The sequence below is a fragment of the Cavia porcellus genome, unplaced genomic scaffold, assembly GCF_034190915.1.
Source record: "Cavia porcellus strain 051 isolate PalLab524CR breed Dunkin Hartley unplaced genomic scaffold, mCavPor4.1 scaffold_8, whole genome shotgun sequence".
Classification (NCBI taxonomy): Eukaryota; Metazoa; Chordata; class Mammalia; order Rodentia; family Caviidae; genus Cavia; species Cavia porcellus.
The window spans coordinates 33,994,417-34,017,153 of NW_026947491.1; the positions used below are offsets into that span (position 1 = coordinate 33,994,417).

The 22,737-nt window shown below is 37.4% G+C and overlaps 2 protein-coding genes across 23 annotated transcripts in view; one reads left to right on the top strand and one right to left on the bottom strand.

The window, feature by feature from the left end:
• The window catches only part of Pphln1 (periphilin 1), a 148,045-nt gene extending 135,724 nt beyond the window's left edge, over nt 1-12,321 (top strand). For all 14 annotated transcript variants that reach the window (XM_063254569.1, XM_063254574.1, XM_063254568.1 and 11 more), the window contains one exon: nt 9,875-12,321. In XM_063254569.1, coding sequence (XP_063110639.1) covers nt 9,875-10,069 — 195 coding nt within the window. In that variant the 3' untranslated portion in view covers nt 10,070-12,321. The remainder of the gene's footprint in view (nt 1-9,874) is intronic.
• Nucleotides 12,322-18,566: 6,245 nt separating this feature from the next.
• Prickle1 (prickle planar cell polarity protein 1) overlaps nt 18,567-22,737 on the bottom strand; it is a 95,983-nt gene continuing 91,812 nt past the window's right edge. For all 9 annotated transcript variants that reach the window (XM_005006512.3, XM_003475855.5, XM_023567575.2 and 6 more), the window contains exons 7-8: nt 21,658-22,518; nt 18,567-20,774 (exon numbers count right to left, since the gene is read on the bottom strand). In XM_005006512.3, the coding sequence (XP_005006569.1) occupies nt 19,912-20,774; nt 21,658-22,518 (1,724 nt within the window). In that variant the 3' untranslated portion in view covers nt 18,567-19,911. The remainder of the gene's footprint in view (nt 20,775-21,657; nt 22,519-22,737) is intronic.

A 22,737-nucleotide genomic window follows, 5' to 3' on the forward strand; every position in this document is an offset into this window, starting at 1 on the left:
AGGGTACAAGTTATACAGAATTTCAGAAAAAAAATAAACAGTAGGAAATCACTAGTTAATGGATTACATATTGTCATATTCGAAATATTTGTTCAACTTACAAAATTAAAGCTAATATAGTGGACATTCAAACAGTGAGACCAAACAGTTCTGTTCAATGATCCAACAAAACTCAATAATATCATTGTGTATCTTATAGACTTAAATATACATGCAGTTATATCGTTTAGAGCACTTTCTTTTCCTCTCTTTTGTACAGTGACTATTACACATTTTGGGTTTTATTGCTCCCACAGTTCTTATTGCTTTTTTTGGAAGAGAGTAAAACCAAATGTGACATAACAGAACAGAGTCGGTCAAATCAAAAGGGTGGACATAATAGATAATGTAAAAACATAATACAAGGTGATCAACAATGGTTACCATAATGCCTCCCGCCATCTCTAATAGAATTGCCTATATCATCAGTTATAATAAAATTGAACAAAACAGTAAAGAATGAAACCAACAAAACCAAAACATTGGAGACATTAGAGGTCTTTAAAAGTAGATAATAGTCAACCAGAATGGGCGTCATAATGAATCGCACTATCTTCACAGCTGTTGCCTAAACTTTCGAACTTGGTACTATCAAGCAAAACAGAATAGAGGAATATCAGTCAAAACAAGATGGTGAGAGCAATACAGGGCTTCAAATCAAGTTAATAGTAAATCAGAGTGGATTACTATAATATATCCTGCTATTTTTTTATTTATTTTTTCCTTAATTAAAAGGATAAAAATAAAAAAGTAAATAATAAAATGGAGATTGAGATAAAAGAGGACATAACAACAAAACAGTGCAGAAAAAAACATAACCATTTAAGCAAAATAGTGTTTTACCACAAGATAATCCTGACATAAAAGTAGTTACCATATTGTCTCTTTCCTTGAAATCTTTGAGTATAACTTCATATATTGTAGCATCAAATATACCAAAACAGTGTAAAACCATTCAAGAGAATGACAGTATTACAGGGTATTTAGAATCAACTAACAGAAAATGAACAATGGTTTCTGTATAATCTCCTTGTCTATAAAAGTTTTTGTTTATACTATCACATATAATAAAATCCAAGAAGATACAACATGCTAAGACCAATGGAGACAGAAGAGCAAAAGCTTGATGAGACTTCAAAACAAGATGATAGTAAATCAGCATTACCTATTATGATGTCATTTTCTCCAAAATAGCTGTTCCTATCATCCAATCTTCTCTACCTCATTTCTGTTGAGCTCTTTTTCTGTCATTAGTTGTCAGTTTGTCTTCTTCAGTTTGTTTTCTGCTCCATTCATTGTGGCCTCTCTGCCACTATTTCTGGATTCTTCGTACTTTTCTTTTTTAGAATATCCTGCAGTATTCTCTGTAGGGTTGAATTGGTGGTTGCATATTCCCCTAGTTCCTCTTTATCCTGGAAGCACCTTGTTTTTCCATCGATTTCCAGGAATAGTTGTGCAGAATATATCAAACTTGGCTGGAGGTTATTATCTTTCAAAGCTTGAATTATTTCCCCCCATGCTCTTCATGATTTGATGGTTTGTGCTGAGAAGTCTGCTGTAATTCTGATGGGTGTTCCCTTGTAAGTGATCTGTTTCTTGTCTCTGACGGCTTTTAATATTCTGTTCTTATATTGGATTTCTGGTATTTTGATTATTATATGTCTGGGTGTAGCTCTGTTTGGGTTGTAGGTGGCTGGCGTCCTGAATGCTTCATACAACTGAGTATCTTTACCTTTTGCTAAATTAGGAAAATTCTCCTGGATTATTTCTGAGAGTAGCTTTTGTAGTTCATTTGTTTGTGTCCCTACTTCTTCTTTTATGTTCTTAATTCTTAAGTTATAGATCCTCTTATCATCTTCTAGCCTTTGTATTATTGCTGTTTGTTTCTTTGTTATTTTTAAGAAGTTTTTCATTTCATGCTCCCATATTACAAATCTGGCCTCCAGTTCAGATAATCTATCCTTAGTTTCTTTCAAGCTCTTAGGCCAGTTTTCGATAGAGTTTTTAGTTTCCTGGTAATCTCCTTGAACCTGCTTCACGTATTCTATGCTTTCTCTATTTTCTCCATCAAACAATTCTCCCCTTTTTTTCTGATCTTCCATTCCACCATCTGTTTTTTCTTGGGTGGTGCTTAACATTTCTCTAACTATTCTGCTTATTTCTAGCTTCAGGTCATTAGTAACTTCATTCCTGAACTCGTCTATGAGGCTCTGGAGATAGCGCTTTATGTCTATTGGTTCTTGTTGCTCCCTCTTCTCATATTCTTTGTTCCTTACATATGCAAGCGTATATAGGAGGCCCAGCTTCCTTCCCTGTCGGCCACAGTCTGACTGAATTGTGCTGGCTAGGTGTTCCTGCCCACCGCAGCGCACCAGGGAGTTTTATGGACCAGGCAGCCTATGAGGGGCCTGCCCCTCCAGGTCACCTTCAGGTGCTGGGCCCTGGGCTGTGTTAGCCTACTGGGTCTCAGCCAGCAGCGTCACGTAGGCTAGGCACTGCTCACCAGTCCCGCTTGAGAGGGGGATATGTGACTGAAGTCACTACAGTGCCCTGTTCCCGCAAGTCTGCCTGGTCCCATAATGTCCTCTGTTGGAGCCTCGTAGATCGTGGAAGATTCCCAGTTTCTCTCACTCACTGCAGGTCGATGCACGGCTCCCTGCCCATCCTGCTCTCAACTCGTTCACTGATTCCCGTTCTCAGAGCTTTCGCTCATCTCTCTCCCTGCCGAGCAGATGTAGACGCAGCAGTGGCGGTGGGAAACCCAAATCGTGGTTTCCAAAGGCGTGGGCTCCAGCTTCCATACTGGGGCTTTATCTGTTTCTGTTATAGCACCAGGATTGCATTCCCAGTTGGTTTCTCTCAGCCCAGTTCGTTCTTGGGTCAGCAGGGCATATCTCCTCTCTTGCTTAGGATTCCTCACTCCGCACCATTCGTGGATTCTAAGCTGGGTCTTTCAGAGAGCCTCCGTAGCTGCTGCTATCTGTCCACCATGTTCTCCTGGAAGTCTGTTTTTCCTGTTTTCATCTCCACCACTGTATTTGACACAGAATAAAAGCTTCTTGTATAGTAGGCACTATTGTATGCATGTGCTGTATCATCTTAAGTCATGTGTAATATAGTCTAGTAAAAGTATTGAAATTGGAACATAGAAGTTAAGACCCCTTGTACTTGTTTATTGTTTATTTATTTTTAATCAATACATTTAATTTTTAAAGCAGTTTTATGTTTGCAGAAAAATTACAAAAATACAAAGTTTCCATGTACTTTTCTGTGCAATTTCCACTATGATTAACATTCTTCCTGACTGATTTAGTTCTTGTATTTGATGAACTGACACTGATAATTTTATTTATTTACTATTTATTTTATTTTATTTTATTTCATTTTTTTTGAGAGGGTCTTGCTACAGTCCAGGCTAGATTTGAACTCACTGTGATTCTCTTGCCTCAGCCTTCCAAGATACTGGGATTACAGGCATGTACTTCCACATCTGGCACTGATAGATTATTAACCATAGTCCATAGTTTACTTTGGGATTGATTCTTTAACTCTTTTTATTTTTTATTTTGAAATAGGGTCTAAGTTGCTAAATTGGCCAATGTGGGTTTGGATTTATAGTTGTCCTGCCTCAGTCTCCCAGAGTGTTGGGATTATACCAAGTGCCACCATGCCCAGTTTAGAGTTCATTATTTTGTCCTGTGCTTCTGTGGATGTTGAAAGAGGTATCCTGTACCATTCAGTATCCCATTGTAGATTCTCATACAGTGTAGATGCTCTTGTGTAGACATGGCCTAGGTTCCTTGTAGGTTCCTGCTGCCCCTTCCCAACCACTGAGTTTTGTTTTTTACAGCATGTCATGTTGACAGGGCTTTGACTTCTTTCATTTTATCTGTTTGGCATTTAAAGTTCCTTTATGTCTCTTGTGACTGAACAGCACCTTTCTTCTACTTTATTTTTCTTCAGCTTTATAAGTTCAGTATTCCAGGGTGTTACCTTTGCATATAAACTATAGAACCAATTTGTCAGTATCTGCAAATTTAATTACGGAATTTTTGGTTATTACTGCATTGGAATTTACAGATCAAGTTGGGAAAAACTTGCATTTTAATCATACAGAGTTTTCCTGTTAAGTATATGGAATCTCTTCTTTAATTTTCTTCTTTCTTTGGAGCTTATAGTTTACCTTATAGAGCCATACACATATTTTGTTTTATACTTAAATATTTTTTGGTACTAATAAAACGGTGTTTAAATTTTAAATTTTGGTTGTTTGTATATATAGGAAAGCAGCTAACTGGTATGTTAACTTACATGGTACAACTCAGCTATGATCACTTATTAGTTGCAAGAAATTGGTGGGGGGTTGTTTTCAATTGAGATTTTTTTTACAGGTAATCATATCATCTATGAGCAGAGTTTTATTTCTTTTCTGTTTGCATTAGTTAGGACTACCAATACAGTTTGGCTGAATAGAAATAGTTAAGGGGGTATGCCTTGTCCCATTCCACATCTAGAGGGAAAGCATCTAATTTTTTCACTATGGTGTTAATTGTAAGGTTTGTTGGTAAATACCTGTCCAAGTTGATGAATTTCCAGTCTGTTTTTACTTTGCAAAGATGATAGTGAAGAAGAGTAGGTATTGATTTTATCTAATGTGGTGTGTGTGTGTGTGTGTGTGTGTGTGTGTGTGTGTGTGTGTGTGTGTTAGGGATTGAACATGGGGTCTTTGCACTGAGCTGCATTCCCCAGCTTGGCCCCATCCCCCTTTTTAAAGAAAATTTGAAATAGGTTCTCACTATGTTGCTGTGTTTGAGCCCAGGCTGGTTCTGATTCTGCTCCAAAAAGGCTTGGATTAGAGGATGTGCTACCAACCCTGGCCATGATTTTCTTTAGCACACTGGTATTTTCATTCTTTAAACATTGGTAAAATTTGCCAATAAAACAGTCAGGCTCTGGTCTTTTCCTTTTTTTTTTTTTTTTTTCCCCTATTTGTTTGTTTTTTAATTATTGAATCAGTTTCTTTAGATTTAGATTGTTTGGTTTCTTTTGATGAGTTTTTGTAGATTGTGTATTTTAAGGAAATGGTCCATTTTATCTATCAAATTATTGGTCATGGAGTTCACCGTATTCATTTATTATCCCTTTGATACCCATAGGATTCCAGGTTAATAAATTTGTTGCTTGCCTCCTTTGCACTTGGTTATCCAGATTACAAATTTATAAATTCTGTTGGTCTTTTCAAACAAATTTTTGTTTACATTGATTCTTTACTAATTTTCTGGTTTTTAACTTCATTTTTCATCTATTTTTATTTTTTCCTGGTTTTGATATCATTTAGCCTTTTTTTTCTAGTTTCTTAGCTTAGATTATTCTGTATTTTGTAATATATACATTGAACACTAAAATTTTTTCCCTACTGCTGTTGGGGCACTCCACAAATTTTGATGAATGTTTTAAATTTTCATCTTCAAAATGTTCCGAATTTTCTTTTGAGATATTTTCAACCTGTGTATTGTTTAGCAGTATGTTTAATCTGTAAATATTTGAGGATATTCCAGCTAGTCTTCTGTTATTAATTTTTGATTTAAGCCCATTTTTGTCTAAGAGCATACTTGGCAGTAAATTTATTAAGATGTGTTTTATGGATCATAGTGATCTAACTTGGTGACTGCTCCAACTGCACTTGCAAAATATATCTAGGTCAAAATGGGTTTCATTGGATTCAAATGAGAGTCTGCAGTTTCTCAGGAGATTATAGGGAGATGCGTTAATTTACAGTCTCATTTCCATTGTCTCATTACCTTCTGCCTTAGCTTTCTAGCCCCCTTCCTCCACCTTTAAGCTTGTCATTTAACCTTTGGTATGTTGTTTCTCCTCTGAAGATTCTTATTACAGTGCTCTGCCTACATAGTGCAGGCTAATTTCCCCACTTAGAGACGCTTAACGTAAATCACAACTGCAAGATCTTTATGTGACGTGAAACAAAGTAATCATAGGTGCCAAGGATTAGAACGTGGGCATCATGGAGGTGGACTTACACAGTATTAGATTTAAGATTCAACTCAGTAAGTACAGTCTGTGGAACCACTTTTCTATTCTTTCTGCCTTTCCTACCGCCTCACACATCTAAATGTCTTAATTATGCTGTATTTTAATTATTTCTGTCTCATTAGGGCATTAGCATTCTGAAGCAGAACATGTAGCATTTGAACCAAATGAGTTCAAGTAAATAAAATTATATGAAATGATAAGGCATCAACAGTTCTCATCTGAATATGACTTAAATCCCCATTCCCAGGGGCCTGGGGATTTAGCTCAGCGGCATAAGTGCCTGCCTTGCAAGCAGGCAGTCGTGAGTTTGATCCCAGGTACTGATGAAAAGGAAAAAGACCAAAAAAAAAAAAAAAAAAAAAAAAAAAATCCACCATTCCTCCAAAGTACTCTTGCCAAATTGTAATGCATGTGTTAAATATGATTTATATGAAATGAAACTTCTCATAACGTACTTAAATTTTGGCTTCTTTTAGGGAGCAAAAATGGTATATTTGACAGGTTTTTTTGTTAGTAAATACTTTAAATAAAGGAAATTTGTAGTTGCTTGTTTTATTTTGTTTTCTTTGTTGAGAAAGGGTCTCTGTGTAGTACAGGCTGGTCTTGGACTCACTTCAGAGCTTAGGCTGGCCTTGAACTCGTGACAATTCCCCTGCCTTCAGCCTCCTGAATGCTGGGATAACAAGACTGTGCCACCATGCCTGGCTAACATTGGTTTTGTTTCACCAGATTGTCTTCTAGTCATCTGAAAGCACAACTTGAAAGGGTTGCTGGCCCAGACCGGAGGCTATAGCCAGAAAAAGCCTCAGCGGGAATTAGGGAGCTCCTGCCTCCCCCCTGCCCCTAGAGATTTACCTGTAACCCTATACCCCCACCCCTAGAAACCTGTCCCTGGCACCAAACGTGTGCCAATGAAATACCTGTGCATCTCTAATGGCCTTAGGGCACTGCCCTAAGCTTAGGCTATTTATATTCCCCCATGCCACGGGTCCGAGGGAGCCCCCGGGGTGGAGATGCTATGCCCCGGGGGGTCAGGGGTGTCTCTTTTCAGCCACCACCACTGGCCAGTCCTTCCCCCTCTTCCGCTTCTCAGACGTATCACAACTAATAGTTCTTATTTTAGCCTATTGCTTTATTCCTAGAAGTACTTTTGTGAGAATATAACATTGGTGACTGTAGTAAGGGAGTATGTGAAATCACATTTGGATAATTTTTTCGTTATGTTGCAAATTCACTAAATTTCTGTGCAATTAAAGATTCCACCCATACTTTAACCGGTTTCCTGTTTTGATGAGGTCCAAGCACAAGAAAAACAGCAGTAACAACAACAAAATGCTTTCTGTGTGGCCTGTAGATAGCAAATGTGAAGATTATTAATATGCACTTTCCAACTAGAGACCATACGCAAACAAGCACTCCTACAGATACCTACACCCTTCCTGTTGGGGATTGAGTTTACAGTGGAACAGATTTCGGAAATAGGTTTCTGACAGTTTTGAGTTGTATTTATAAAATGTTAGTGGGTGAGGTCTTCCTTTAACAAAAACTAATTATTTCCTGTCTGATGCCCAGCCAGGGCATTTTAAAGGTGTTTTAAAACATTTTTTCCTCTAGTAGAGTTACATTGCTTTTAATAGTTCTGGTTGTTTTCATCAGCCAATATATACAAATTTATCTGTTTCCAGTGAGTAATTTTAAAACAACTTTCAGTTGAAATGTATGTAACAAAAACTGTAAGTGTTTATAGTGTCTCATCCCTAGAATGATAGCAGTTAACAGTTTTAAGTAAATGTAAAAATTTTACTTTGGTTTTTTTAGTATGCAAATCTGTAGCATTTTATTTCCTGTAAACAATACAGGGGCTATAAAGGGTTACATTTTAGTTAAAAAGCAGATTTACATTAAAGAATCTGCAGGTTAATTCACCATGTAACATTATCCTCATCTAGTACATCTGTTATAAAAAAGCCTGTAAAATTTAGGCCACCCACAAAGTGGTCTGCTGAGGCTTGTGGTGGTGGTAGAATGCTGTTATTATGTGGGCTGACTGGTTTGGTAAGGAATTTACCTCCTCTAAGACTGAAATATCATGGTTCTGGCTTTCCTTCACAAGGACTGCAGCCTTGACTTAGGTGCTTTGTTAGGTCTTTCATGGTGTGTCCTGTTGCCTTGGCGTCATATGTAATATTATGTGAATAGTGAACTGTTTCTGGTTGGTTTTTCAGAATACCAGTATCACTTCTGGTCATATAAACTTTAGGATAAACTGGACTAAAAGAAAAGGTTGGTTTAAATTGCTGAATTAAATATAAGCATTTTATTAGTAAATGTTATCACTATTCAGGAAAAAAAAGTGTGTTATTGCTGAAAAGGGAGCTGAAGTTTCTAAATACTATAATTTCTGTGTCATTTGAAGGAAACTTATCCTTTCATTTTCCTTGGGACTTGTGAGCTGTTTTCAAGATGACTGAATTAAATTTCATAAAATTTAGTAGCCTAAAGCTGAGAATCAAAATTAAATCTTCAAATAGTTATTTTGAAAAAATCAAATATTACAGCTACCACAACTAACAGTGACCATTTGAGAATTGAAAACTACTGTGAGCCCAGCTATATCTCAATTTAACTTTTTCAGAGTGAGTAAGATATTTTTTAGAGAATAAGCAATACTGATTGTTACTATTACACTTGAAAATTAAAAGTTAATGTAACAGGTTTTTAACTCAGATGATTTATATTTCACATAATGTTTATGAAGACTTAATGTATTTTTCCTTAAAGTCATGAACTTTTGAGTCCAAAAAATAAATCTAAAATGAGTTTCATGACTGCAAATAAAGGAAGTGACATTTAGTGTTAGATTTTGGAAATATAGCAGTTTGGGAGAGAAAAGTAAAAATGATAAAAATTATGTACACATTTTGAAGTAAAATATATGCATTGAGGTAGAAATATGTGCACACATTATGTACACACACACACATATTTATATACATGCATGCATACATACATGTGTATATGACCTACTGTTTTGACCCTAACCCTGCCTTGATGAGTTTATCTATAGTTAAAGATTTCTAACTTGAAAAGACTTTTTCCACATAGACTCCTAGCATTCCGTTTCTCGCTTGTTTTTGTGGCAATGGAGAATGAACCCAGGATCTGCTTGCTAGGCAAGTGCTTTGCCCCTGAGGTATGCCTTCAACCCACTGCAGCATTCTTATAATTACTTACTGAATACCAGACAATTCTGAATTTGTCATCTGGTCATGATTCAAGAAGATAACCTTAAGTTAGGGCCTCACAAGCTTTCTTAGAATTTTTTTTTTTTTCTTTTTCTCTTTTTTATCGGTACTGGGGATTGAACTCACGACTGCCTGCTTGCAAGGCAGGTGCTTATGCCGCTGAGCTAAATCCCCAGCCCCCTCACAAGCTTTCTTATAGACAAATAAATGAACAAAGCTGTTCATGTGCCCTTCCTGGCCATTAACCTAATCCAGTGTCCATTAAATAGACCGCCTAATAATACATTGCTGACAAATGCCATACCCTGCCCCAAAATGCACTGATGGGTATGCCAGTATTTTGTACTCATTCACATTGGATCGAATATCTGAGAGAGCTCTGACAGCCTCTGGCTCCAGTGACTTATGACATTATTAGAGTTCAGTTGTTTCATTGTGTCTCTCTTTTAGACTTAAGCATTTTAATTCGGTCGACTCAATTAGCTAAATCTTTGGCTGTTTTCACTCCCAGTTAATCAGATTGTGTTTTACCATTTTAGGTTTATCGACAAGACTGCGAAACATTTGGGATGGTGGTGAAAATGCTGATTGAAAAAGATCCTTCCTTAGAAAAGTCTATACAATTTGCACTGAGGCAAAATTTACATGAAATAGGTGAGCGCTGTGTTGAAGAACTCAAGCATTTCATTGCAGAGTATGATACTTCTACTCAAGATTTTGGAGAGCCTTTTTAGAAGATATAGTGGTCAAACAAAAAATGTTTCTAGATTTTTTTCCTGTATTGTGTATGTAAATTCTTAGTACATGGAATTTTTGTAATAAAGAGAGATGCTTTCAGTTTTAAGTATCAAATAAACACCTATAATGTCTGTTTAAAATATTTTAATTAGTTTTTTCTACATGTAGGACCTACCAGTCTGTATTCATCTTCCACCCCCAAAATGATGGTTGGTTAATTGTTTAAGCTTTGAAGAAGCAGTCCCAGAGGGAATTTTCTGTACTTACTCATGTTGCATAATCTCACAATTGTGTGATTTGTTTGGTCGCATGAATGTATAGAGATCAATCCACTTGAACATTAGTAGTCTTTTTATATTTCATAGTGATACCATGCAGAAAGATTGAAATTCCGAACTGTGATTTTTTTTTTATTAACTTGTTGCTTGCTTGTCTTAGGCTTCATAAGTTTTAATATGCAAAAGTATGCTATCATAATAAAGTGAGTACTTGTGTATCTTAGATGATATTTGCTTTGAGGGTAATTTTCATTGAGTAGTAACACAGCACTTAAAGCCTCTGAAAGACATCAGAATAAAATCCTTTTTTTTTAATACGTGAACTCAGTATGTTGCTTCTGTTAAAGTAGTCCTAAAGCTCTTAACTACTCTGATGTCTTAATTTCAAATACAAGGCTAATAGAAGGGGTAATTTGAGATGAAAGGTGAGGAGTATTTGAAAACTCTTTTGATTTATTGAGGAAAAACTTTAAATATGTAAGAGTACTGGGGTTTTATTTTATTTTATTTTTGTCTTTTTCCTTTTTATCGGTACCAGGGATCGAACTCACAACTGCCTGCTTGCAAGGCAGGCACTTATGCAGCTGAGCTAAATCCCCAGCCCCGGTTTTATTTTTATAAGCCCATTCTCTGTCTCTCTCTTTGTCTTTTTCTCTCTGTCCCTCTCCCTCTCCCTCTCTCTGTCTTGTCTTGTCTTGTCTTGTCTTGTCTTGTCTTGTCTTGTCTTGTCTTGTCTTGTCTTGTCTTGTCTTGTCTGTCTCTCTCTCTCTCAAAAACGACTAATACATTGCTTAGAATGAAATCATTTACTTATTTTTTTGGAGGAGGGTACTTTGTGATCTTGGTGAGTTCTTTGTTGCGGTGACTTTGAGAAGTACTTAGTCTTTCCTAAGTGTTCTTGAAAAATAGCAAAACAAGCCGTTAAAACCAGCATGGTACTCCTTACCAAGCAGTCTGGGTAAGTACTCCTTTATGAGTGAACCCTCAAATCACAGGTTAGTTAAGAATCTTAACTGGGACCACTGGGATAGCTCATTCATTTCCTAGTTATTTCCCACTGGCGCTGAGCCAAAATAAATAATTTTAAAAATCATGTTTGTTATTATTATCCAGTTTCTTGTCTTTCCATTTTCACTCTTTTGACAATACTTTTATCTAAAGAGCTACCCCAGAGTACACTTAAGATTATATTAAAAGTGGAAATAATAGTATACTTTTAATGGATTCTGTGCCCCAAAATATCTATTATACCGTTTCACAAATTTAGAAACTAATTTAGGGCAATATTTAAATTTTTTTTTTTTAGAGTTGTCTGAGACCATCTTGAATTTTTATTTTTGCCATTGAGATGTGGTACTTATGTTTTATAAAGCATAACCTAAATGAAATCTCATATATTATTTCTGGTAGTCTTCCTTAGTGTGAAGGAAGACTACAGAAATAGTCTTGAGAAAGACTGAGAAGATACCCCAATGTTATTTTTTTCTATAAATATTCTTGTCCAAGAATTAAGTTCCTTTAGTCAAGATGTCACAAGCTAAAAATAAAACCTGAGAACCTACCAGAGGCAAAAGAATTGTTCACTGTTCAAATTTATTAAAGAATCTTGCTAACATATATTTAGATATAGGTCCAACTGGTAATTTCTTCTTTCTTTCCCTCAAGTTACATTCAATGTGTAAAGTTGTTCATAGCCTGCCTTCAGCATTATTCTGCTAGGCTTCTCAGTGTTAAACATTCTTAAACAATGTATTTTAAAGCCTGACTTAGGTAAATTCAGATGTATAACAACATGTATTTTGCAAAATGTTCTTAGTTGAAGAGTTTTGTTTGTAAATTATCCATTGCTTTTGCCTAAACCAAGTTGATGTGGTAAAATTTCCATTGTCTTTCCATCAACAGGGGGACGCATATATTGTAAAGCTTTTTATGAATTTTGAAAGTAAAAAATAAAACCAAGTTTAAATATATTGTTTTCTCTCGTTTTATCCAATTTAAATGTTTTGTTAGAATCTAAACTTTACTACTATATACTGCAGAATTACTTTTTACTATTTATTTCAGTTACTCAGAGCAGATAGAAGTTTATGAATTGAAACTATTAACTTTCTTGGATTGAAGAGTTTTTAATGATTTAAGGAGTTTTGGTATAAGTAGTAGCTAAGGAAAGATGATGCTTGACAAGAGTGTTCCTCGATAGTTGTATAATTACGAATCTGTATGTCAAAGAATGGCAAGATTTAAAACCCTTCATCTGTGTGGTACCTCCTGGAGCCCAGGTACCAATGTCATTTTAGCACAGTTTGGAGACTTAAAGAAACTCATACTTGTCAACTTGAAGGTCGTTTCCCAAAGGAAGTGGCACTTGATCCTTGAGCTTTGGAGAATAGGATTTTCCAGGCAGAGGCAAAATACGAGAAGTCCAGAAAGGTAGAATTATTTTGGAAAAGGTAAGCTTGAGTGACTAAAGTTGGTTTGGAAGATAATGGGGAATAAATATGGTGAAGAAAACCAAAATATTTCCAAACTAAGTGGATTCTTGAGCTGATGGCAATCAAAAATACAAGGAAAGGGGCTGGGGATTTAGCTCAGCAGCATAAGTGCCTGCCTTGAAAGCAGGCAGTCGTGAGTTCGATCCCTGGTACCGATGAAAACGAAAAAGCAAAAAAACAAAACAAAACAAAAAAAACCCAAGGAAATAGCCCTTTTCTAAGTTTGCTTAAGAGCAAGACAGAATCTTTCTGACTCATCCCTGCTCCCAACTTTTCCTGCCTGAAAACTAAGTAAAATGTTCTTAGCAGTATAGAAAATGGCTTTCTGGAGCAGACTTTCTTCTCATAAGTATGTGTTTGCACAGGTTTCCCATTTCTGATCCTAGCACTCACATCTCTGAAATTTGTTGTTTGTTAAAATACTATTTATGGCAGACTCATAAGTCTCTGCATTGTCTTGATTTTCTTCCATTGATTTAAGTACCTGTTAATAAACTTGCTTGTTCTTCTCTTGTGAGTCTTCTGCAGAAAACTGCCCCAAATACAAACTTAAAAGAGATGACAATTTTAGTTTTTCCTCTTCAGAAAAGAGAAAGGGAAAGAAATAGATCACATGCGTAATGTAAAGGATGTCTTAGCATGTAGCTTTACCCTTTCTCTACTTGAGAATGAAATTTGAAAACACGGATTTAGTATTCTTGTCAAAAAATGTTGATTTCTCAAAACCCTCTGTTCTGTCCCTGAGCCAGTTCAGGCCCAGAGCCTCTTCAAGGAAGGACGGGGAGGCTGATCCTGTTTAGGAAGCACTCTGCTCCCCTGCCAAAATGGGTACTGATTTCCACTTTATTCCATCTTGATGTAACATCCTGAGTTGGTGCAAGGAATGTGTGGGCAGTTCTTTGGCTCCTGCTTTGTGAGTTGATCGTTGCAAGGGTACTTGGTGGGAGCCTTGAATGGTGTGGGCGGTCAGCTATCCAGGTGTCTGCTAACTGACTTGCCCATGCAGTCACCAGAGCTCCTGAGAGTAATAGCTATATCCCTGCGTGCCCAACCATGGCTGGTGGGTTACACTTGGTGCATATTTTTATATCCTTCATGCTACTCTTTTGAGAGCACTGATGCTGTGTAATTCAGTGAACAAGAGACAAAGACAAGAGGGTAGGTGAATCAGTAACCACATCTGTTTTCTCATTTTTTCCATACTAAGAGTTGATAAATACATAATTACTTAACCAAGGTGGTACTTGTTATGCCTTCCTTGTAATGCTGTAGATTGACCCATACTGCATGTGTCTCCATCCTGCTCTTTTGTCCCTTCCCAAGAGTGCAGTAAGGGAAATAAAGCTTGATTTTTTTTTTTTTCCTTTTTTTTTGCAGAGCCGTGATGGGACCTGGATCCCTGCATGCACACATTGCATGCAAACTGTTACTTGAGAGCACAGTCTTTAAACTACATTACTGTTTGTTTCTTATTATAGCAGTTTACTTTCTGCTCAAAGTCATTGTTTAGTTTTGTCCAATGACATTCAGAGGTTGGTTTAATTGAAGTTGGCTCTGATCAGATTACACCATCCTCCATTTCCATTGTACTAGGATTTAGGGATAATTGGACTGATTGTACAGAAGACTTGCCAGCCCCCTGACTCTGAGTTTTAAACTGTGTATGAGTGACAACTGACAAAGTATTGTTACAACCTGATGCATATTTGTGTAGCATAGGCTATTTCTATAGTATGTGTAGCTTTTTGAATTCTTAACATAAGATTGCTATTATGATCCTAGATTGTTAAATTACGGGTTTCACAGTTATTTCTCATTAATTTAAAAACATAAGTAGAATACACTATCATTTGGGTGTAGCTTAAAATGAGTTTTATTTCAGATGAGTCTAAATGTATAGAATTTTGAGAAACATTTTTCTTATTTCACTATTTTAATAAGGTTAGAACTACCATTTTGGTGTTTGGTCGTTTACAAAACATGCTCACATGTAATTCTTCATCAGTGCAATTCCTTCCTTCCACTCTGTGCTAAGGATCAAACACAGAGCCAGTGAAGATTTTCTATTTTACTGTCAAAGTCAAGGAAAGTTATGATTTGTCCAAGTAAGTCTACATTGTCATCATGGGGCAGGGCTAGGGTTTTACGTAGATCTTTCCAGTCTGAGGTCAGTATGCTTGGAATAAGTAGAAAAAGTTGGTGGTAATTCAGTACAGGGTTTTAGATAGACTAGCTGTTCATGTGTACATTTAATAAATACAACTTTAGTAAGTTATTAAATTAACTAAAAAATTGAAAATTCAAACTTTTTAAAAGTTTGTTTTTCACTACCCTATTACTTCCCTCTTGGTTCCTGACTTGTGCTTTTTAGAGCTATTCTCAGAAACAGCCTTGACATTCATAAGGGGTAACCAGTTGATAGAGGCAAGCGGTGTACAGTTACAGGTCCTGCAGCCACAGCGCAGCTTGGGTCTTGGTCTCTGTCAATCTCTGGCAGCTGCACTAGGATACAGAATGGGTTATGAGAAGACCCATTTCAGCAGAATGAACCTGGTACTAAACTCTCCTGTTTTAGGAACCATGATTAATTAAACAACAGTTGACACCTTTTCAGCGTTGCTTACACCATATTCCTCTGAAGTCTAAGAGGGAGGGGAAAATTGTTTTTCTATAATGGAGGAAAAAAGTCTTTTCCCTTGAATAACTGTGGAGAAACTATTTACCCTTCCTTGTACTCTGCACAATTTCCAAAGTACCAGTTAGTGAAGAAAAGGCCAACTTAATGCAGATACAGTACATTGATTGCGAGATAACCATCCCCAAAATCGGTAGTTCATTATTTAACCTTTTACTTAGATTTGCAAGTATTAATACTTTAAAAGTTTCTAGCTCGCTTAAGCCATGCCTTGGTGTTAAGGGAAGGAGGGAGGAAGATGGACATTTTAGGAACCCGTGCTGGTAGGTATGTTGTCAGAAGAGGGAAAGCATTTTATGCTGAGCAAGAAGAGTGCTGTTGTCTGACCTGCTAAGTACAGTTCAGTCTCCACAGAATGCTGAAGCCAGAGGAAAGCCAATGAGATGGATCAGCACCCTACAGTAGAACCCATCAGAGCCTTGTCCAGTTCAAGCTAATGAGAGGTGGATATCCTAACCCACCTGAATCTTGCAGTCCTGTATGTTCCATATTACTCTGCAAATCAACTTTGTGGTGAGTTCTTTTACATTAGTCTTGTAATCTTTTGCAGTGTCAGTTGTGTGAATGTTTTAGTTACCTTGAAATGCTGGACTTAATAGTATTAAGACAACCACTTCAGTATTCTTAATGGTATTGTATACATCGTCTGGAATCAAATGATTCCAGCAAGTGCATTGCAAGTTCTGAAGTTGGCAAAATAGTACTTTCTACACATAAAGCAATAGAGATGCAGAATTTTCCTTTGGAAAAGTTATGGCTAAAACTCCATTCCTAAAATAGGAGTATCTGACCAGTCAGTTGAATCTATTCAAACAGAATAAACTGGCTGTAATCCTATGACCAAGTCTGTGTGTGTGTGTGTAATCTCTATTTTTTTCCATAACTAGTTTTAAACCTACCTTTAAGTTTTATTTCTCAAGTAATGTTTCTAATTTCATAACCTTGGTAAAATACAAAGTATTGGAAAATTCAGTTGTTCTGCTCATTTCTTCTTGAAAGGTCGTTTCCTGGAACCCACTCTTGTGCGTTTGAGAGTTTACAGAAAACCCAAGTGATGTAGAGGAGCATGCCTTCTACTGGTTCTAGTGAATAGCTAATCTCACTATTACAATTAGTGATTTCCTCATTAGAAAGGATTTTTATCCTAATTGTGACTAGCATTGAATTTATATGAGGCATGTAATGAAATTTTTCATTTTAGATCCCACTAATTTTTCCCTCTGCATCCACAAAGGTATTTCTATAAACAGTAATTAGTTGTGCCTCCCCTAGACAGCTCTAAGGCTGGAAGAATCTGCGCACATTCCTGAATTAATAACCCAGAGTTGGGAGACTGGATGTTAACAGGCTTATTTTGCTCAGTAGTGTTTCAGAAACATTTGAATTCATTGTAGCATTTGAAAGCTGGGAGATCTCCCCAAAGTTCAGATTCTTGCCTTTCTTGAGAAAGCAACACTGCTTCTCCCATGGCACACCTGGAGATCTGCTTTTCTTGGGTTGTTTTGCTCTCATTTTCACCCCATGTTTTGTATTCAGAGCAATACTGTTGGTCAGCAAATATTTTTCTTTCACTTCTGGTACTTCTGATTGAACTCAGGAACTAGAGAGTGGAATATAGAGAACAGCAAATGCATATGTAAAATGAATCATTTTTTCTTGAGAGTTGCAAAGTGCTAGCACTTTCCAGGGCCTCAGGCAGTGTTCCTGCAGGGACTGCTCGGTGGTGAGGAAAATGCACCCCAAAGCTCTGCTTTATCCCTGAATGAGAGGTGTGTTGGAACATCTGATAATTATCTTGGATAAAAAGTTTGGAATGTGGTTATTTTATACTTAACTAGATCTGTTCACATCTTTTAGCAGCTACATGCTTTAATTTTCTCTACAGTTGTTTCCTTTTTCCCTTTGTAGTCTTCTCTGTTATTTCTATGAGCTAGGACTTAAAAGCATGAAGATTACATTATCACTGTAATATTTCTGTGAAACCTTTGGCAAGCCATCTGACCCTTAAATGAGAAAATTAAGAAAACCACTGAGATGACTGTTGCCAGATTTACCAAAAGCAAATAGTCTTGGAAACTACTGAGGGAAATGCCAGCATCTTATGTCTGCATTTCTCCAGGCTCAGTATCATTTGCTATAAAGAACACACTATAGCAGTCTTCTAACAGGTCTAAAATTTCTTTTAAAAAATCTGCTTGTATTATGTGAGGTTGTGGTAAGAAAGCTCTCTCATGTATTATGTAAATCAGAATTTTCTTGGAAGAAAGTTTGCAGTATCAAAATTGATTATTTTCTTCCTAACTTATATGTACATATGCCTCTATAGTATAAGATATAACAAAATTTAGTTATATCACCAAGGGACTGGTTAAATAATGATGTATATCCAAAAGTCGAATATTAAATAGTCATAGAGAAGAGGTAGACTTACAAGCATTATGGAATGTTTATATAAAGAAGAAAAAAAAGTCACAATATGTAGTTTACTGCTTTTTTTTTTTTTTTTTTTTTGCTACCAAGGATTGAACCCAGGACTCTGCACATATTAAGGACATACTCTATAACTGAGCTATGCCACCAACTATTTTTAATCAGCACACTTAAATCAGGTACTTTGAGCATCTTTTTGGGGGGACAAAAAGAAGCTTCAGTATTTGTCCTTTCTGAAGATTTTATCATGTGCTTGCATTTTATTTTCATGGTTATGTTTTTCAAATGTACCAGACCAGGGGATGGGTAACTCTAGGTAGGGCACTCTGTTGGTGCTTTCTAAAGAGCATCTTTCTAGCTCAGATATAAAGCCTTAACCTATCTACTATGTCTGTCCACTAGTTTCTACTGGATTTACATCTGTCCTCCATGAGGCCTAACACCTCTGATAAATATGGAAAGCCTGTTTGCCATCTACTGGAGGTGTATGGACACACAGGTCTCAAAAGCTGTGTACCAGTAAGATGCAGAATAAGTCATGGCTTGAACACAGGAGCAACTGAAGGTTATGTGTTTAGAAAGATGTGTATTCAGAAGGTAGTTTGTTATTAAGCATTTATTAAATACCTCCCTAAAAGGTCCCAGATGCCACCAGGATCTTTAGTTAGGATTGAGACACATATGCAAGAATGGCACATATTAAAATATCTGCTCATTAGTTCAACATAATTTTCCCTTGAACTAGACCCTCATAGGAACTTGAAATACTTAGTGACACAGCATCCACTAATTAAAAGATATGAAAAGGAAAAAACCCAGAAAACCTAGTTTTGAAAATTGCTTTTAAAGGCCAACAGATTTAACTGTTGGGTAAAAAGGAATAACCCCACTTCAAATCTACAAAGACTTCTGCCACAACAAGCTGATCCTTGTATTTTTAGAGCTGAGAGAAAACACATCCACCCAGACAATTATGTGTTTTTACCATATATTCCAGGGGCATGGGGTGGTGATGGTGGTGGTGTTTGTACATTTATGTAGTTAACACTGCTTGACCCATAAATAACACTTGTAAAATAGGGCCATAATTTTAAGAGTATTTACATAGCCCCACCATGCATACAGAGCCTTTTTTTAATATTGAAAAATTTTTTTGAGTTTTAACTTTCCATCACTAGGCAATATAAATTTGACTGTCTAAACTTAATAAGCCCTGACTAAACCACAAGCAATCATTTCATCCATAAATGCTGTTTCTGGTTCCCTAGCAAGTCTAGCACTGCAGTGTAACAAACATCTTGCAATTCAGGGATATAAAAATATCAGCTTTAAAATCTGAACTGTACAGTATGTACATTAATATTTGCACCGTTAAATTAGGAATACACTTAAGTCTATGAAATACTACATTATAAATAGCAATTTTTTCCTATCTGTAGCTGAAGCTAATACAATGATTACCTGGCTAATGGGGGCCAATGGGGAACAAGTTGGCCTCACACAATAGAATGCACAGTGTTGGCTAGGTCATCATGACGATGTGCATGCCTCACAAGACAGACCGATCAGGACCTGAGCCAACCCGACTTACATGACAAACACTATTGTGTCAAAGGTGGCTGGAATATCTCCATCTCCTAAAATGGACAGTCCTGTCCAATCACCTCATGTCAGTTTCTTGGAGATTGAGCAGCTAGATGAAACTGTTAACACACTTGCCACAGGCACAAGATGTCACCCTAACCTGGCACACCCCTCCCCAGGGTAAACCAGAGAAATCACACCTTTCATATGTTAATCTGAGACTGTAAACAGCAGTAGGGTCCTCGTTTACATGGGCAAAGAAAGCACTTTAAACTATCTTAGCAACTTGCCTATGGAAGAAAGAAATATTCTGATGGTTAATGGCTAAGCTTAAACAAATGCTCTCCATAGCTACTTGGTTAAGAAATAATACAGTTTTTGCCTTTGTGTCCTTTTTTCTTCTTGGATTTAGTTGTCCTCTGACCAAACTGAGGGGTGGGGAGTGCAGAAGTTGGACTAGAAAGGTCGTCTGAGTAGTAGGCAAATCTCTGAGGTCTGGGCTGAGGGATTGGTTGCCCAAGAAAATACCCTTCTTCTTCTGAGTCAGATGAGGAGGACGAGGATGAAGAACACCAGGAGTCGTCATCCTCACCGTAGAGTCCCAGAAACCTGTTCATGCCGGGGTTCTGCAGCGCATAGTCAGATGTGGCATGGGCATACTGGCCGTAGAGATCACTGTTCTGGATGTATGCTTGGATCTCCCGGGCACTTTTACTTTGTATAAATTTTTCATAGTTGTCAGGGGTGTAAAGTCTCAGTCTGTCTTTTGGAGAGTATTTTCGTTCTGTGACAAGATTGAGGGCATTGTCAGAACGGGACTTTCTACTTCTCCTGCGGCGATGATGGTGAGCCCTAGACCCCCTCTCTTCAAAATGGTAGACTCGTCTCCGTGTCCTTTCACTCATTGGAGGCTGCCGAATTTCGATGTTGTCATAGCTTCCGTTGTCAATGACATCGTCTGAAAACTTGACCTGCTGGGGTCTAGATTGAGACTTGGATCTTCTGAGTACTGGCAGATGTACTGGTTTTTCTTCAGGCATGATTTTTTCTGGACATAACTCTGAACTTAGACTTTTTAGGGACTCTGCACTCCTGTGCAGCATAGATGAATTCAGAGTTCCCATATTGCTCATTTTCTCACAATCTTCTGCTTCTATCTCCTCAAAATTTTGTAGAGAATATAATGATGGTCTTGGCTTGCTTTCTCCATCAACGGAAGCCCCTAGAACAGGAGCCAAAGACAAAAATGTGATTATCAAAAATTCTAATTTGACATTATTACATAGCAGCTACCAAATGGAAACATTTCAAAGAAAACTTTGAATTCCAATATTTAATTAAAGCTCTCTTAAGAAAGGATGACAACGTAGCTCCATGGTCAAGCACTTGCCTACTATGCCTGAGTCCCTGAGTTTACCCTCAGCAGTGTAAGAGGCCATATGTGCTTTTTCTCATTGCTCGTCAGTGGGCAGCCACTAAAGCCTTTCCTAGCTATATCACGGTAATACAGTCCTTGCGTCAGGACCAGGTGTCAATAGGTGGGTTATAAAACTAGCTACACAAGGGCAACACCTCTGTGTCTGTAAAGACACTACAAATATGAGATTCACAACCTGTTTTTATATAGCTTACCTATACAGCTCGGGGTTATTTTACAAATATAATGGATAACTGATATAGTGGATAACTGATATGAATGTGCTTTGAGAACATAAATTTTATAATTAAAAGGTTCAGATCTTCTTAAGCTATCTCTTGCCATGGGCCATACAGGACAATATTTTAAAAGTTTGTAACTTTTAAAATACTCATGCCAATTTTAATATCTTAAAATACATACAGCACAATCCAAAGAATTCAGATATTTTTGGATATAATCCAGAGCAGGCACCGTTATCCAAAATAAAAAATTAGTTTTTCTCCTCTTTAAACTAGGGATCATTCATATCTAGAAAGACTGTGTTGAAAATATTTTTACACACACACAGGTTTATTTTGCTGCAGTGTCTGGCATTTATAGTTTTAAATAATCCCTACTGAATTATAATTTTTTGAGTAAACTTTGGCTCATTTTTCAAATGTTCCATTACCCGTAGATAACTTACCTGTGATATTAGACAAAGCCAGAGAATCCATAGAATCTCGAACACTTTGTTCTGGTTTCAAGTCTGACAAGCACTCTAGGGAATCTTCATACCACTGTGTTTGGTCATGATTATATCCCGAAGCACCATGGTCCAGATCCAGTTCCTGTAGCCTCCTACTACTTGCGGGACCTGGGTGGCTGCCGTAAGCGGAATCACCCAGCCCATCTTGTGACTGAGCCCAATACATATCAGATTGGTATTTTTTACTTGCAAGGCTCTGGTGGTTTTGCTTTAACTCAGGTGTGTTTTTAACCATGTTATCAGATATCCAATGCTCACCAGCTCTAATGTCCATCTCACTGGGCTGTGGCTGAAAGAGGCTTTTATCTCCGAACTTGAGGAGGAGCTGTGTCATATAATCTTCATGCTCAGCCCATTCTTCAGGCTCTTCAGAGGCTTCATCAACTCTGCCTTTCCAAAACTCCTCATTGGCAAAGCTGGCCCCTTGTCTGGAGAGACTCAGATCATCCAGCTTCCGAGACAGGGTGTCATCCGCACTGCCTGAGAGGCCAGGAAACTTATAGTTGAGAGCAGGGGACAGGAGCAGAGACTGCCGGCACTGATCTGCTGACCTGCTGCTCTTGCCCATGCGGACGCTTCTTCTGGAGTCTCTGGAGCGTGCTGACTGGAACGCAGAGTCAGAAGAGTCAGAGGCGTGGATATCTTCTCCAAGGCTGCAGGTTTTGGAGCAATAGATCTGACCTTGTTTGGGAAGGAATGGGCATCCCAGCAAAGAGGCCTTACACTGGGCACAGGAGAAGCATGCTTCTGTGGCGTGCCAGTGCTGCCCATCGTAGGTCATCTGAGCGTGGTCCACACCTGTTCAGAAAAAAAGGAAAACCAGCATAACGTAAGATGTGATCTAAAGAAGGAAATGGAGAAAAATTGCACAAGAGGGAACTCTCCAGTGATGGAAATATCTTGAAAGGAGTATGGGTTACCTGGGTACAATTAATCCTCACAATTTATAGATTCTGTAACTGTGGGTTTGCTGCTCTGAAATTTACCTGTGTCCCGGAAGTCAGCCCAACACATGCC